This window comes from Plecotus auritus, assembly GCF_963455305.1.
Source record: "Plecotus auritus genome assembly, chromosome: 9".
Taxonomy (NCBI): Eukaryota; Metazoa; Chordata; class Mammalia; order Chiroptera; family Vespertilionidae; genus Plecotus; species Plecotus auritus.
Window position 1 is genome coordinate 19083117 of NC_137783.1, and position 15701 is coordinate 19098817.

The following is a 15701-nucleotide window of genomic DNA, read 5'->3' on the forward strand; positions in this document are numbered from 1 at the left end:
ATATAAAAGCCAAGTGACTGAATGGTGGAATGACCAGAATGACCGGGGGCTATGATGTGCAGTGCAGCGGCCAACCCGCCCGATCATGGGTGGGGATGGCCGGCCAGCCAATCACCCGAGACCCCTCCTCCCTGCCTGCCCCACCCCTGATCGCCCCCCCCAACCCCGATCACTGAAGTGTGACCTTCAGTGATTCTAAGTAAGTAAACATTCTCCAGCCTTCATAGACCAGGAACCTGAATGACGAGTGATCATTCAGGAGGAAAACTGCTCATGGTCTGGACCGTCAGTCAGGTGTTCAGGAGAGGTGCTCAGCACAACCACCATCTTCCTGCATTCTCTCTCCACTGCTTACACCAAAGAGGGCAGCCATGTCCTCTCTTTAGAGGGTTTGTCAACAGGGAACTAAACCACATTACCTGTCTAGGGAGAGGCTTAGAAACGGAAGCTGTAAGTGTCCCTGACACTAAAGTGCCTTTGAAGCTTCAACTCATCTGAAAGCCAACAGCAAATGACCGGGGGTGGGCGGCCGGACCCCACCCATGCACGAATTCGTGCACCGGGCCTCTAGTATAAGTAAAAATCCACTTCAGTTTCCTGTGACCCCTCTACATAGTTCTTTTTGTGGGAAGTCTAGCATGTCTCACTCCAGATCTTTTAATTTGAAGCAAATATCAGACATACAATTTCATGAATAAGCATGTATTATATTTACACACAAATGTAGGGTTTTGCTTTGTTTTAGGCTCACATTATGCATTTGTTCTAGAACTTGAATTCTCCCTCTACACATGTGGTGCAAAGTTCCTTTGCTGTCAGACCACGTATCTCTACCACATTTTTGTTACTGCTGCATTCTAGGTCAGAGTAAGGTGGATGCACCGTAGTTCACTTAGCCATCCTGCTATTGATGGACACTTAGGTTGTTTCCAGTGGTTTGCTTTATAAACAATGCCTCAGGACATGCCTCTGTACTTGTCCATCTTTGCATATAGTCAGGTATTTTTCTAGGAAAGATACTTAGAAAAAACTTGCTGGATTCAGGAGTAAGTGCTTTTGAAAGGCTTTAGATGCTGCCAAATTGCCCTCCAGCTGGATTGTATCAGATTATATGCCTACCTATAAACAGTGTATGCAGGTACCTACTTCTTCTTGGGTAATATCAATTTTAAAGATATTTTTTGGGCATGAGTATAAAATAGTATTAAGCGCTGGACTCTGGAGCCTAAGTGAATGAGGTCAAATCATGTCCTCCCACCTACTAGCTGTATGACCTTGGTGAGTTACCTGACCTCTCTATTCCTCAATTTTCTCATGGAAAATTTAAAAATGTATTAAAGTAGGATAATTATCAACTCTTGGCCAATTTTGCTTCAATACTGCCCATATACTTTCCTCTTCTATATTTTGTAGCAAACATCAGACATATAAATAAATATTTCAGTTTATATTCTAAAAGATAGTGATGCTTTAAGATATACTTATAATACTATTATATTAGAAAAATATCATCAAGTATGTAGGAATGTTTTGAGAGTTGAATTAATATATATGAAGTGCTTAGAACAGTACTTGGAAGTTTAACATTACTGCATGTGTTTTTTGGCCATATATATTTGTTTCTGTGATTTATAAGATCTTTTTATATGTTCTGGGTATTAATCTTTTGACTATTATATATATTTGGCAATTCCTTTCAGCTTGTTGTTTACAGTTGTGTAGAAGTTTTTAGTATTTGGAGAGTAGTTCTGCCATCTTTACCTTTATGGCTTCAAAGTTTTGTTTGGTCTTAATAATGTCTTCCCTACTCCAAGATGATAACTATTTTCCTATATTTTCTTCTAATACTTTAATGTTTTGTGCATAGTTAAAAAAGTGTTTATGTCCTTAATCCATCTGGAATTTATGTCTGCTGTGAGATAGGGCTCTAATTTTATTTCCCCCCCAAGTGTGTATTCTATGGCCTCTATACTATTTATTTTTTTTTAAATTTTTAAAAAAATATATATTTTATTGATATTTTACAGAGAGGAAGGGAGAGGGACAGAGAGTTAGAAACATCGATGAGAGAGAAACATCGATCAGCTGCCTCCTGCACAACCCCCACTGGGGATTTGCCTGCAACCCAGGTACATGCCCTTGACCGGAATCGAACCTGGGACCTTCCAGTCCGCAGGCCGACGCTCTATCCACTGAGCCAAACCGGTTTCGGCTATACTATTTATTAATAAATTTTTTTATCTACTGTCTTTAAAGGCCACATTTAAGATCTACTAATTCTCTACAAATATATGAAAATAGCTTTGGATTCTTTATTCTGATCCATTAATATATTTTTTCCAGCATGAACATCATAATACACGTTTGTAGTATGTTTGACATAGAGCTACTTCTTTCTCATTGTTCTTTTAAAAATATTTTTTGTTATTCTTGTGTATTTCCTCTTCCAGATAAATTTTTTTTTTTAATATATTTTATCGATTTTTTTACAGAGAAGAAGGGAGAGGGATAGAGTTAGAAACATCAATGAGAGAGAAACATTGATCAGTTGCCTCATGCACACCCCCTACTGGTGATGTGCCCACAACCAAGGTACATGCCCTTGACCGGAATCGAACCCGGGACCCTTCAGTCCGCAGGCTGATGCTCTATCCACTGAGCCAAACCGGTCAGGGCTTCCAGATAAATTTTGCAATCAGTTGATTAAGCACAATCAGTATAATGGGACTGTACCGTACTTGTAGATTAATTAGAGGAGAACTGCTAGTTTTATCATCTTGAGACCTCGAATCCAGGAACATGATGTATCTCTCCACTTATTCAGCAATTCTATGTCCTTTGGTAAAGTTTTATAGTTTTTTTTTTCCAATGGGGCTGTCTTGTTTTTTTTGTGTTTTTGTTGTTGTTGTTGTTATTAGGATTATTCTTGGCTGTTTTACAGTTTCTACATTCTTTTTTTGTGAATAGATTTCTAATTACATTTTGGTTGGTGATTGCTGGTGTATAACTAATATCTGTGGGTATTTGCTATGTTCCATACACTGCTCTGAGCATCTTATCTTACATAATTTTTTTAAAAATATATTTTTATTGATTTCAGAGAGGAAGGGAGAGGGAGAGAGAGCTTGAAACATCAATGATGAGAGAGAATCATTGATTGGCTGCCTCCTGCACGGCCCCTACTGGGGATCACCCCCACAACCCAAGCATGTGCCCTTGACTGGAATCGAACCTGGGACCCTTTAGTCCGCAGGCCAACGCTCTATCCACTGAGCCAAACCAGCCAGGCTCTCACACAATTTTTACCACAAGCTTATGCATAGGTCCTTTTATTATTTCTGCTTTACAGATAGAGAAACTGGGCTTAAAGAGGTTAAATAATTCATCTAGGATCACACGGTCACTAGGTGGCAGAGGCAGAAGCCCTGAGCCTGCACTCCTTTCCACTATCCAGTGCAGCATGCCAGCTACCTCATCCAATACTGATTCTGGTTGTAATAGTGTTTTAGTTGAGTCTGTTGGATTTTCTAGATAGAAAACTATATTGTGTGTAAATAATGACCATTTTTATTTAGTCTTTTTCCACGCCTCTTGCTGGATACATAGTTTTGTGAATATCTTATCATCATTTCTCAGGAAGTCTGCCCCAGTCAGTTTTCCCTTTAGCACTGAAACATACTGCCATTTCTTTCTCTTGGGAGTGGATGAAGCTGTTGTGTTTAGAGGCCAAGTATGTGGAAAATAGAGTGTATAAACTATTCTCCTTGTAGCCCCAACACACTTCTTGTTAAATTCAATAGATTGTATGAATGTTATTCCATTGTACTATGAGTTTTTGTTTCCTATGTAGTTAATTTTTTCTCTCTATATTCTGTTCTTCCATTGCTCAAGTTTCTAAGTTTCTGCTTGAGTGGAGTGGAGAGAGAGAGAGAGAGAGAGAGAGAGAGAGAGAGAGAGAGAGAGAGAGAGAGAGAGAGATGACTGGGAGAGGTGCTCCAGGCCTCTGCCAGCTGTGGGGGTCAGTCTGTTCTCTGTTGCCTAGTGCCTAGTTGAGAGAAGGAGGCCTGCTATTTTGATCTGGAGTTTCCTTCCTAACCTTGAGCTATGGTCAGCCCCAGAGCTTCAGCCCAGGCTGTGCCAGGCCACCTTTGCTGACACCTGCTCCAGCAGGCAGCTCACTATTGGCTTCACCTGCTCTTGGCCACGAGTCAGTGGACAGGAGTGTCCAGGTTTGTGTTTTCTACAAGATGTAAATAATGTTTTGGTCTTTAAAAAGTAGCACACCCTCATTAAAGAATATTTGGAAAATAAAGAAAATTTAAGAGAAGAAAGAATTGCTAATCACTCTATTGCCCAAACGTAATTACTTTTAGCATTTTAGTATGTTTTCTTCCACTCTTTCCTTTTCTATGTGCAGGCTATTTTTTTCTGACATATAATTGACATATAACTTTATATTAGTTTCAGGTGTTTGACATAATGATTTGATATTTGTATATACCACAAAATGATCACCACAATAAGTCTAGGTACCATTCACCACCATACATAGTTACAAAATTTTTTCTTCTGATGAAAACTTTTAAGATTTTCTCTCTCATAACTTTCTTATAATCACCGTGCTATACATTGCATCTCCATAACATTTATTTTCTAATGGAAATTTGTATCTTTTGACACACTTCACCCTCAACCCCCCTCCCTTCTGGCAGCCACCAATCTGTTCTTTATTGTTTATGAGCTTGTTTTTGTTGTTGTTGTTGTTTTGATTTGCTTGTTTATTTTTTAAACTTATAATAGGTTTGTTTTTTTCCTCACTGAGGATATTTTTTCCATTGATTCTTTCAAAGAGAGTGGAGGGGAGAGGGGAGGGGGGGAGAGAGAGAAAGAGAGAGGGGGGGAGAGAGAGAGAGAGAGAAAGAGAAATACTGAGGTGAGAGAGACACATCGATAGGCTGCCTCTTGCATGCTCCCTGACTAGGGCCAGGTATCAAGCCTATAACCGAGGCATGCACCCTCCACCTCCACCTCCACCAGAAACTGAATTCATGACCCCTAGGTCCGAGGGCCGACACTCCAACCACAGAGCAAACTGGCCAGGGCAGTTATTTTAAAACTTACCATACTTCTTCAATTCTAAGATGCCATCATTTCATATTTTATTATAATATGTACTAGAGGCCCAGTGCACAATATTTGTGCATGGGGGGGGTGGGGGGGGCTGTCCCTCAGCCCAGCCTGCACCCTCTCCAATCTGGGAACCCTTGAGGGATGTCTGACCGCCCGTTTAGGCCCGATACCGGTAAATGGGCAGTCAGACATCTCTCTCACAATCCAGGACTGCTGGCTCCCAACCGCTTGCCTGCCTCTGCCTGATTGCCTCTAACCGCTTCTGCCTGCAAGCCTTATCACCCTCTAACCACTCCCCTGCCAGCCTGATCAACACCTAACTGCTTCCCGGCCTGCCCGATTGCCCCTAACTGCCCTCCCCTGCCAGTCTGGTCGCCCCTAACTGCCCTCCCCTGCAGGCCTGGTCCCCCCCAACTGCCCTCCCCTGCTGGCCGGGTCACCCCTAACTGCCCTCCCCTGCAGGCCTGGTTCCCCCCAACTCCCCTCCCCTGCAGGCCTGGCCCTCCCCCCCCCCCCCAACTGCCCTCTGCTGCAGGCCTGGTCCCTCCTCCAACTGCCCTCCCCTGCTGGCCTGGTGTCCCCCAACTGCCCTCCTCTGTTGGCCCGGTCACCCCCAACTGCCCTCCTCTGCTGGCCTGGTCACCCCTAACTACCCACATCTGCCCTCCCCTGCAGGCCATCTTGTGGTGGCCATCTTGTGTCCACATGGGGGCAGCCATCTTTGATCACATTGGGGTGGCCATCTTGTGTCTTGGAGTGATGGTTAATTTGCATATTACTCTTTTATTAGATAGGATTATAGCTAACATCTTTTAATATTACACATATAAGTGAAATTATAAGGTGTTTGTCTTTCTCTGTCTGACCTATTTCACTTAGTGTATGCCCTCAAGGCCCATTCATATTGTTACAAATGGCAAGATTCCGTTCTTTTTTATGGCTGAGTAGTATTCCATTGTATATATGTACCACAACTTCTTTATCCATTCATCCACTGATGGACACTTAGGTTGTTTCCGTATTTGGCTACTGTGAGTAATGCTGTCATGAACATGGGGCTGCATATATCTTTTTGAAAGTGTTTTGTTTTCTTCAGATAAATACCCAGAAGTAGAGTTGCTAGGTCATATAGTAGTTCTATTTTTAATTATTTTAGGAACTTCCATACTGTTTTCCATAGTGGCTGCACCAATTTACATTTCCACCAACTGTATATGAAGGTTCCCCTTTCCCCACATGCTTGTCAACACCGTGTCTTTTATATACTATACTAGGGGCCCAGTGCATGAATTTGTGCACCTTGAAAGGAACTGTGGGCTGCAAGGCTGTGGTAGGCATAGGGGCAGGTCTCAGCCCATCCTCCAAGTCCCTGCCTGGCCCCTCCTGTTGCGGTCCACAGTCCCCTGTCTGCCTACAGCCCCACTCCCATCGCCGCCGCTCCCACATGTTGAAGGCATAGATCGATTGGGGCCGGAGCCAGCAGTGGGTGTGAGTGGGGCCAGCACCGTCAGTGGGTGCAAATGACAGCTGCTGCCCCGATCGCCCCTCAGGAGCAGGGGGAGGTGGAGAAGCCCTCAGGGGCAATCAGGGCAGGCAGCCGCTGCTCACACCAGCTGATGGCACTGAGCAATTGCGAGCGGGGCCGTCGCCAGCAGCGGGTGTGAGAGGCAGCTGCCAGCCCCGATCTCCCCTCAGAAGGAGGGTGAAGAAGCCTTGGAGGGCGATTGGGGCTGGCAGCCACCGCTTGCACCTGCTGATAGCACTGAGTGATCGGGGCAATTGCCGGGCGCTGGCAGGTGGTGTGAGTGGCGGCTCCAGCGCTGGCGGCGGGTGCGAGTAGGGCTGGCGCCGGCAGCAGGTGCAAGCTCCAGGTGGGACCGTGGCACATGGGAGCAAAGAATTTTGAGTAACCACCAGAGGCTCGCCCCAATGATAGCCACCGGCGCACTGCCTTGGTCTGGCGCCCCACTCACCTGCTCCACCACCCCGCCGCAGCCTACGCCTGCCATGATCCACGCACAGCCTTGGTGGTCAGTGCATGTCATAGCGACCAGTTGTTTTGGTTGTTCCGGCTGTTCTGCTGTTCGGTCTATTTGCATTTTAGCCTGTTATTATATAGAATAGCCATTCTAATATGTGTGACATGATATCTCATTGTGGTTTTGATTTGTATTTCCCTGATGATTACTGATGTTGAGTATCTTTTCATATACCTGTTGGCCATCTGTATGTCTTCTTTCAAAAAATGTCTATTCATGTCCTCTGCCCATTTTTGTTGTTATTTTGCTGTTGAGCTGTATGAGTTCTTTATATATTTGGGATATTAACCTCTTGTCAGATATATGATTTGCAAATAATTTTCCCATTTAGTGGGTTGCCTTTTCATTTTTGTTGATTATTTCCTTTGCTGTGCAGAAGCTTTTTAGTTTGATGTAGTCTCACTTGTTTATTTTTTCTTTTGTTACTTTTGCTTTGGAGTGAGATCCAAAAAACTTATTGCCAAGATTGATGTCGAGGAGCTTATGTTTCTTCTAGGAGTTTTATGGTTTCAGATCTTACATTCAAGTCTGCAATCCATTGTGACTTAATTTTCGTGTATGGTATAAGATAATTTTGTGTATGGTTTCATTCTTTTGCATGTAGCTGTCCAGTTTTCCCAACACCATTTATTGAAGAGACTGTCCTTTCCCCATTGTATATTCTTGCCTCCTTTGTTGTTAAAAAATAATAATAAAGGTCTTAGTATCTTTTAGTTTGATGAGCAAAATTGTGTTTACCTTTCCCTCCCTGGTCTTACAGCTTTAGTTCTGGGTATCTTTTCCTCCCTCCCCCACCTTTATAGGCAGGCGCTATTGGAGATGGCAGGCCCCATAAGCATGCTCCTGCCCCTATCACTGATGTGACTCTTAGTCTTCTGGTCTGTGTATTGCATTCAGGTGGATGTTTGTTGGAGAGAACAAGATTCCTTTGCCTCTCTTTTTTTTTTCTTTCCCAAGCCCATCTATTTTCCTTCTGCGCTGGGTGGGTCAGGGTGCCCTGTTGGCTAGAATTTGGAAACTGGCTGCCTCACTCTTTCACCTGCCCCGGCCTTTGTCTCTCTTCTTCTTGACTTCTGTTGACCTCCTGTTCCCACTCCATTAGTTCTTCCCTCACAGTACTGTCACTACACTACTGCTCCTGGTGTCCCCTCACTGAGTGAGTTTGCGTGACCTTCACACTGTATTCATGCTTCGGGACTTAGCCGCTGCGATGATGTCAGTGGTGCAGGTTAGCAGATGGCGGCGGCAGCAATGAGACCTGACATGTTCTAATGACTCCCTCCTTCCCGTCCTTGCTGGCCAAGCCGATGGAGGGGCAGGGGTTTCCTTGAAGCATTTTAGGAGGGGGCCAAGGGAAATCAGGTTTGGGGGGCTCCCAGGTGCTGATGAGGCCTGTGACCTTTGCTGCTATAATATCAGTGTTTCACAAGTGGGGCAGTTTAGGAGTCCACTTGCAGCCCATCAAAAATTGATTTAATTGCAATTTTTCCTCCAATTAGGAGCACTGGAGCCTGAATAATTGGAGTAATAGAGAGTAATAAGGCTCAGATAAAAAGCCTTCCTCGGCGGCCTTTGTATCTCGTGTCAGTGCCTGTCAGAGGTCAGAGAGCTTGCATATTCTATTAGGCAGCCCAGCCTTCATTTGTACAAATTAGTTTACCCAACAGTAATTAAAATGCCAATGCGGGTTGAAGAGAACTGAATACACTTGATGGGCATGTTGGTGAATGATGTGACAGCTCTGGTGGCCTCCCTTGCCAAAGTGTGTCAACCTCAGCTCAGAGGCGGCTGGGGCCTGGGCCAGCTGGGCGGCTCCGGGCCAGCCACGGGGCACAGCTGCTGAGCACGCCACTTCTGCTGCCCCTCGTCAGAGCCACTCCGTCGCTCCTTTCATCTTCCAGGTGGAGTCATTTGTTCATTTGTCCATTCATTCATTCAACAAGCATTTGAGGTTTCAGTATGTGTCAGGCATTATACTAGGTGCTGGGGAGAGAACTTATGTGGCAAGGGGTATAAAACCACTTGGGCTCTGGAATCAAAACTGACTGGGTTCAAATTCCAGTCCTCCTACTTGCTCCCTGTGTGAGCTAGAGCAGCTTACGTTACTGCACTGTACCTGTTTCCTCGTCTGTAAAATAGGGAAAGTAGAACCTACTGCACCGGGTTATGAAGATTAGATAGACGAATGCTTTTGAAACACTTGCTCAGAACGTGGCACCTAGCAAGTGCTCAATAAATTACTCACACCCAACTAATTTCCCTTCTTATCTTCCTCTCTCTTCTGTATTTTATTTTCTATTCCTGCTGTCCTATGTCTGCTGCTTGGGCCTGATAATGATCTCTATGATTCCAGGTTCGCCTGAAATGGGGCCAGGGGGCCAGTAAGGTAGGTAGGGGATCTCGGCACAGAATGAGAAACTGTAGAAGGCTGGCTTCTGGTAAGGGCTCTCTTGTCCAAAAAGAGTAGAGTTTATGGAGTCAGAATGACTTCTAGATCCTCAAGCTGAGAGTTCGTGCATTTGCATGTGTGAGATGAGAGAGAGAGAGTTTTGACATTAATTTTTAGGTACTGTTGGTATTTCTCATCTATTATCTGGTTGTGGTGCTTATTTCACTGCCCCAATGATATACAGCTATGTCATGTGTCATTCAGGTCTGAGTCTGCTGACTTGGGAATTACTCCTTTAAGAAGTAGAGGGACCCCATTCATAACCCATGACGAGCTTCTTGGCCTTGTTGGCCATGAGCTCTGGAAGGCCCTTTCCGTTCACGTCCACAGATTTGTCCTGAGCACTCTTCTGGGTCAGGCACTGCTGGGCACTGGAATACACAAAAGAGCCACCAGCTGTTTCATGATCTCAAAGGTAACATGGGAAGATAACCTCCCAAAATGCCATTTGTCCCAAGAAGGTGAGATCAAAGTGTGGTAGGGACTCAGCGGAAGGGTAGGGTCAAGCCCTCTGGGAGCCAGCAGCTTCTGCCTCTCCTGTCCCTGTCCCCAGGCAGTCCCCATGGTTTGAGTTTGAGTCCTGCTGAGTATCCCCAGCAGAACCTGGCTCCAGATATGCTTGACTATTGCTAGACTGTTTTTTTTGCTGTGTCATATTTGATTAAACTCTTAGTGCAAGGCGGACTCTCTACTTCCCCTCCTTTTCTTCCTCCCTGCTTCACATAGTGAAGTGAGGGGAAGACAGCTTGTGGAAAGAAATGTTCATGGGTGTCATATCCAGACAGTTAAGAAAGGCCTTCGTGGGGGAAGTTGAGAGGCACCCCTCCTGGTGGCAGATGGACAGGGCCAGGGTGGGTTGGTGGGCAGGAATAGAGAAGCATAGGAGTCCCAGAGGAAAGTGTTCCCATCCCCACCACTGCCTGCTGGGAGGTCAGAGCTGTGAGAGTGGCAGGGATTCAGGCTCCAGGTGCCTACCATCTCTCTCTGTTGACTGACCTTGACGCTAATTTAGGCCTGTGGCGGGGCAGAGGCCTGCCACAGGTTTCCTTAAGAGATGTCTCTGCTGGCACCCCTTACCTGGCCCCAAATCTTCAAAAATCTGGAGAGCCCAATTGCCTGCTCCAACGATTTTCAAGTGGCTATTATGTTTCCTACCCAAGGTAATTGGCTTTACCAGTTATTAATGGCTTACCCTCAAGAGAAAAATGGGGGCGGTCAGGACAACACCTCCCAGCTTGTAGTTTGGGTCTTCACTGTCCAGCGGCCACATCCCAGGCTGGGAGTCCCTTGGGATATGACAGAGTGGCTGTTCAGGCACACCACTCTAGTTTAGTGGCTGCTGGCCCTCTCAGGGGTTGAGAGGAAGCTAGGATGATGGAGCATGTCCCTAGAGGAAGTCTTGGCTTGAGGCATGGAAGCCACAGGGTGGCTCACATGGCTATTTTGTCAGTCTGGGGTTGAAAAGCAGACACCTGCCCTGCAATTTTGATTGTAAATCAGTGGATTGGCCAATGCCTGCCCTAACATCTCCCTAGTCATAACTCGCAGTCCAAGTCCCCCCTTCCTCCCGCCCCCAGCCAAAGCCCCTGGCTTCTAAAGAGCCCTCTCTGCGGAAATCCATCTCCCCATTGACATGCTTGGGATCAGAGAGCCACAGGTGCTGGGCAGGGCTAGGGTGGATGGGCTGCTGCCCCGCATTGCTAACATGTCATTAGTATGTCCAGTCCCTCTCCCCCCATGCCTGACATGTAGGGACATGGCCCTGCCCTGCCCCGGGCTCCTGAGTGACACAACTGCTTTCAGCTCTCTTGCTTGCAGTTTAGGTTTTCAAGCCCTGGGTTCCTGTAGGCTTCCCCTCCCCACCCCTGCCAAATCCTCTAACAAAGGAGTGGCCTGGTACATAGGTTCAAGTTCTAGTCCTAGCACTATAGCCAGCCTGGCTCATTGCACAGATCCTTCTCACTGGGCTGGTGCCTGCACTTCAGTTGAAACTCTGCAGCTTGTATTTGTTGAACTTTTTAGGATTTAAGAGACACTCTGGGAAAGAAGGCTCCCATCCCACTCCCACTCTACAGCGGCCCTGGCCCCTCACATTCCCAGTTCTCCCACCTTCATTTCAGGCATCTCACCCATTTCATCTTTCATCTTTTCATATTGTTACTCACCTCTCACCATTTTATTTCTCTGATTGGTGCCTTTACATCTGCCCTGTGCTTGTACCATATTACCAGATACCCTGGGCTCTGAAAACCTTCAAGAATGCCCCCAGCACCCTCAGCTCTGGAAGGGCATCACCGTCCAGCACGCAGCAGTCTGTTCCAGGAGACCATTCCTGTGCTATGGCTTTGTGAACTTCATACAGCTGAAGCCTGACAGGCTTGCTTCCCTGGGCCTCCGAGTTGTGCACCTAGAGATGGTTTTTTTATGGTGGGCAGAGACCATGCAACTAGGTCAGAGTGGCAAGCTCAGCCATCATTGAACCTGTGGTTTCTCTGTGCAGGCGGCTCTGGGAGGTTACAGCCCTCACTGTACTTCCTACTGGTCTTCCCACAACCCCTCTGATGGCTCTTTTGGCTGCTTCTCTCATCCTGGCTTAACCCCAGAACCCTTGGAGAATGAGCACTGCACCGTCAATTGTGTAGCCATTTCCGCCACAAGTTCTGACAAGCCAGACCTGACTCTGCTCTCCTTTTGTTTGGCAGCTCTTTTGTGACTGGGACGGCTTGTTGTGGGCACTTCTCACCCCTAAGAATCTGGGACCTCAACAGGTAAGAGATTCCTGAGCCCACCGTGGCTTGCAGTGGGGGAGGGGCTGGAGCTGCCAGGGAGGCAGTGGAGAGAGTTGGCTGAGCCAGCCCCCCTGCAGGTGGCTGCCCAGAGATCTAGGAGAAGGCTGGGAAGGACCCCTGCCCCGGAACTGAGTACAGCCTCTGCTGTGGTACCTTCTTATGTGGAATCGTTCTGGTAGCTTGAGGAAACTGTCAAAGTGATTTATAATTGGTAAATAATTTCATGTAAAATTTATGATAACAATTTGGATTTATGATACTTTTTCTCCGAGGAGTGCCTATGTGGCTACATAAAATCCCATCTATCCTCAGAGATTGTTTTTCTAAAATAAAGATATTTTGGAAGGGGCCTACAGATCCATAAAAAGAATTATACAGAACAGTTAAAATACATCCAGGTTTTATTCAATTCTCTGTCTTGGCAGGCTTGACACACTCACATCTGATTACCTGCCATTCTATTGTATGGTTTTAAAAAACTTTTTATTGGTGAAATAATTATAAATTCATATGAAATAACATCTTACATAGTATAATATCAAAACCAGGAAATTGACATTGGTACAGTCCACAGACACTTATTCAGATTGCACATGTGTGTGTGCGTGTGCGTGTGCATGCATAGGTAAGTGTAGTTCTTTCCAATTTTACCAGGTGTGTAGATTCAGGTAACCATTGCTGCAAAAGATACAGAACTGTGTGTTACATTAGCACAAAGATCCCTCATGTACCCTTTATAATCATACCCATGCTCCACTCCCTGTAGTCCCTAATCCCTGGCAACCACTTGTGTTCCTCATTTCTATAATTTTTCCACTTTGAAATAATATAGTATGTAATCTTTTGAGACCCCCCCTCAGCATAATTCTCTTGAGACCCACAGAAGTTGTTACATGTATAAATAGCACTTCACTTTTTATTGGTAAATATAGTATACTAGAGGCCTGGTGCACGAAATTTGTGCACGGGTAGGGTCCCTAAGCCTGGCCGGCAATCAGGGCTGATCAGCCGGGGCCTCCCTTCATTCTATGCCACCCCCTGGTGGTTAGCACACGTCATAGCGAGCAAACTCCGGGTCAGTCGAACTCCTGAGGGGACACTTTGCATATTAGGCTTTTATATATATAGATTCTCAGGTATGGGTGTAACCCAAGTTTCTTTCCCCATTGAACAGAATTCACCCATTGAAGGGCATTTGGGTTGTTTTCAGTTTTTTAACTATTGCAAATAGAGTTGTAATGAACACTTATGTGTAGGCTTTTGTGTGGACTTACGATTTCATTTCTTTGGGATTAATGCCCAGGAGTACAATTGCTGGGTCATTTGGTAAGCGTATGTTTAGTTTTTGTTACCTGCCAAACTGTTTTGAGTATCTTAACTATTTTATATCCTGACCCCAGTGTATGAAAGATCTAGTTTCTTCACATCCTCTATGGCATTAGGTATTGTCACTACTTTTTTTTTTTTTTCATCAAGTCTAAGAACTCTTCACCTCGCCATAATTAGCAATGAGGATGTGCTCATCTTGCCTTTCCCTTGCCTCAGTTGCTCTAGCTTGTCTTCTCCTTTTGTCTCCATCTTCCCAGGAAAGTCTTAGCTGTATCTCTTTTTCTAAAGTATCCACTGTGTTGTCAGTCTTTACAAAATATTTTTTATAACACATGATAATTAAATAAGGTTTTCTCTACAACATTCTCGTGATGATCATCCAGCTTCAGGGGTAGGAAACTTGCAACTTCACCAAATACCACATTACATCCTTGGACGCTCTGAGAGTTAGAGTGCCTCCCGTCATTGAGGGTTGATCTGCTTCCCGACCTGAGCAAGTTGAGCCTCTCCTCTGAAGACGGCCTTTAGATTTCAGAAACCTTTGGTCTTGCTCCTCCAGGGTCTTCTCCTTTGTGGGCCAAAGTCCAAGGCTCTTCAGTTGTTGCTCATAAACATAATAGATCAGTTGGGTGCTTTCGTCTGTAAGTAATGAAGACCTAATTCAAAGTGGCTCAGACAATAGAGGAATTATTATTATTGTCTAACGTGACAAGGAGTCCAGAAGTTGGATAGTCAGCTGGTTCAGGATTGAGGGGTTCAGTGGCTCAATGAGACCATGAGGCCCATTTTCTCCTCAGCTTTCTGCTTTGCCACCCATCAAGGTGGCTTTTGCCCTTGCCCACAGGTTTGTGTACTAACAGTCTTCCAACTCATAAGGCAATACCCAAAGGGAAGAAGGAAGGAAGAAGACATGTACTTGCCTGGGGTCCCTTTGTAAGATGAGGAAGCCCTTCCTAGGAGCCCCCAAGCTGACTTGTTATATTTAGTGAGCCAAAGGTGTATTCTAGCACTCACCCTAAATCCAACTCTGTCAAGGGAAATGGAATGACCAGTCAGGATCCACCTCTAGGCCTGGGAGGAGCTCAGCTTCCCACCATGCACCTTGGCAGTGGGGGAGGAGGGGAAAGGCACATAATCAGGGTTTGGTCAGCAAGAAAGAGAGGAATAGCAAAGAGCCCAAATGAGAATGGGTACAAGACACCTTGAAGGTTGAGTAATCTTCAAGTGTTGGTCTCATGCCTGTTTCAGGACCATTCTCACCTGAAAGTTTCTCTGATTTTCTGGTTTGATCCCCCTTAAAATGGTGTGTTGATAACTGAGTACTGAACATAGCAGGTGCGGGCTGATGAGTGGTGGGTGCTATCACTGCCCTTATTCCAAATCTTCTACTTCGTTACTACAGCTGATTGTATCTCACTGTTGCCAGCATAGCTAAAACTTCCAAGGACTCCTTTGTTTGTAGCCCCTGGATGCTGGAGTTCCTGCAGTCTGGGAAGGTTATTGCCATGGCTCCTTCTGCCAAAATCGTGCTACTGGCAACTTCTTGCATCTGAACGGAGCTGGGGAAGCAGCCCCTCCTCTGGTGTGTGATGGGGAGGCTGTGAGGAACGACAGAGGGAGCACAGACTATGGCCAGACAGACCTGGGTTCTAGAACTGACTCTGCTGCTGATTAATTCTATGACCTGGGGGGCCTTTTTGACCCTCAGCCTCCACATTTGTAAATGGGATTTATCCCTACTTAATAGAACCAGTATAAAAATTTTTTTTAAGAAGTACCCACACAATGCCTGTCACCTTGGGGTCAGTCAACCACTCTAAACTGTCTCCTTCCCTCTCTTCCTACCCATCCACAGCTGTGTCCCACATTGGTACCTGGAGTTTGTGGAGGCTCATCCTTTCAATCCTCTTAAATATTTGTGGCCTATGACCAGTGGAGGGTGAGGGTAAACATGCTGACCTCATG

At 45.6% G+C, this 15701-nt stretch overlaps 2 protein-coding genes across 5 annotated transcripts in view; one reads left to right on the forward strand and one right to left on the reverse strand.

Annotated features, from left to right (window-relative positions):
- The window catches only part of FBXW4 (F-box and WD repeat domain containing 4), an 86007-nt gene that overhangs the window by 61004 nt on the left and 9302 nt on the right, over positions 1-15701 (forward strand). For all 3 annotated transcript variants that reach the window (XM_080642474.1, XM_080642473.1, XM_080642472.1), the window contains exon 6: positions 12321-12386. In XM_080642474.1, coding sequence (XP_080498600.1) covers positions 12321-12386 — 66 coding nt within the window. The remainder of the gene's footprint in view (positions 1-12320; positions 12387-15701) is intronic.
- The window catches only part of DPCD (deleted in primary ciliary dyskinesia homolog (mouse)), a 28963-nt gene continuing 26053 nt past the window's right edge, over positions 12792-15701 (reverse strand). Inside the window, exon 7 of one of the 2 annotated variants that reach the window (XM_080642477.1) lies at positions 12792-14375. Coding sequence is in view for 1 of the 2 variants with exons in the window: in XM_080642478.1 (XP_080498604.1) it covers positions 14358-14375 (18 nt within the window). In the remaining variant the exon portion in view is untranslated. The remainder of the gene's footprint in view (positions 14376-15701) is intronic. The other variant, XM_080642478.1, reaches the window with a different exon arrangement.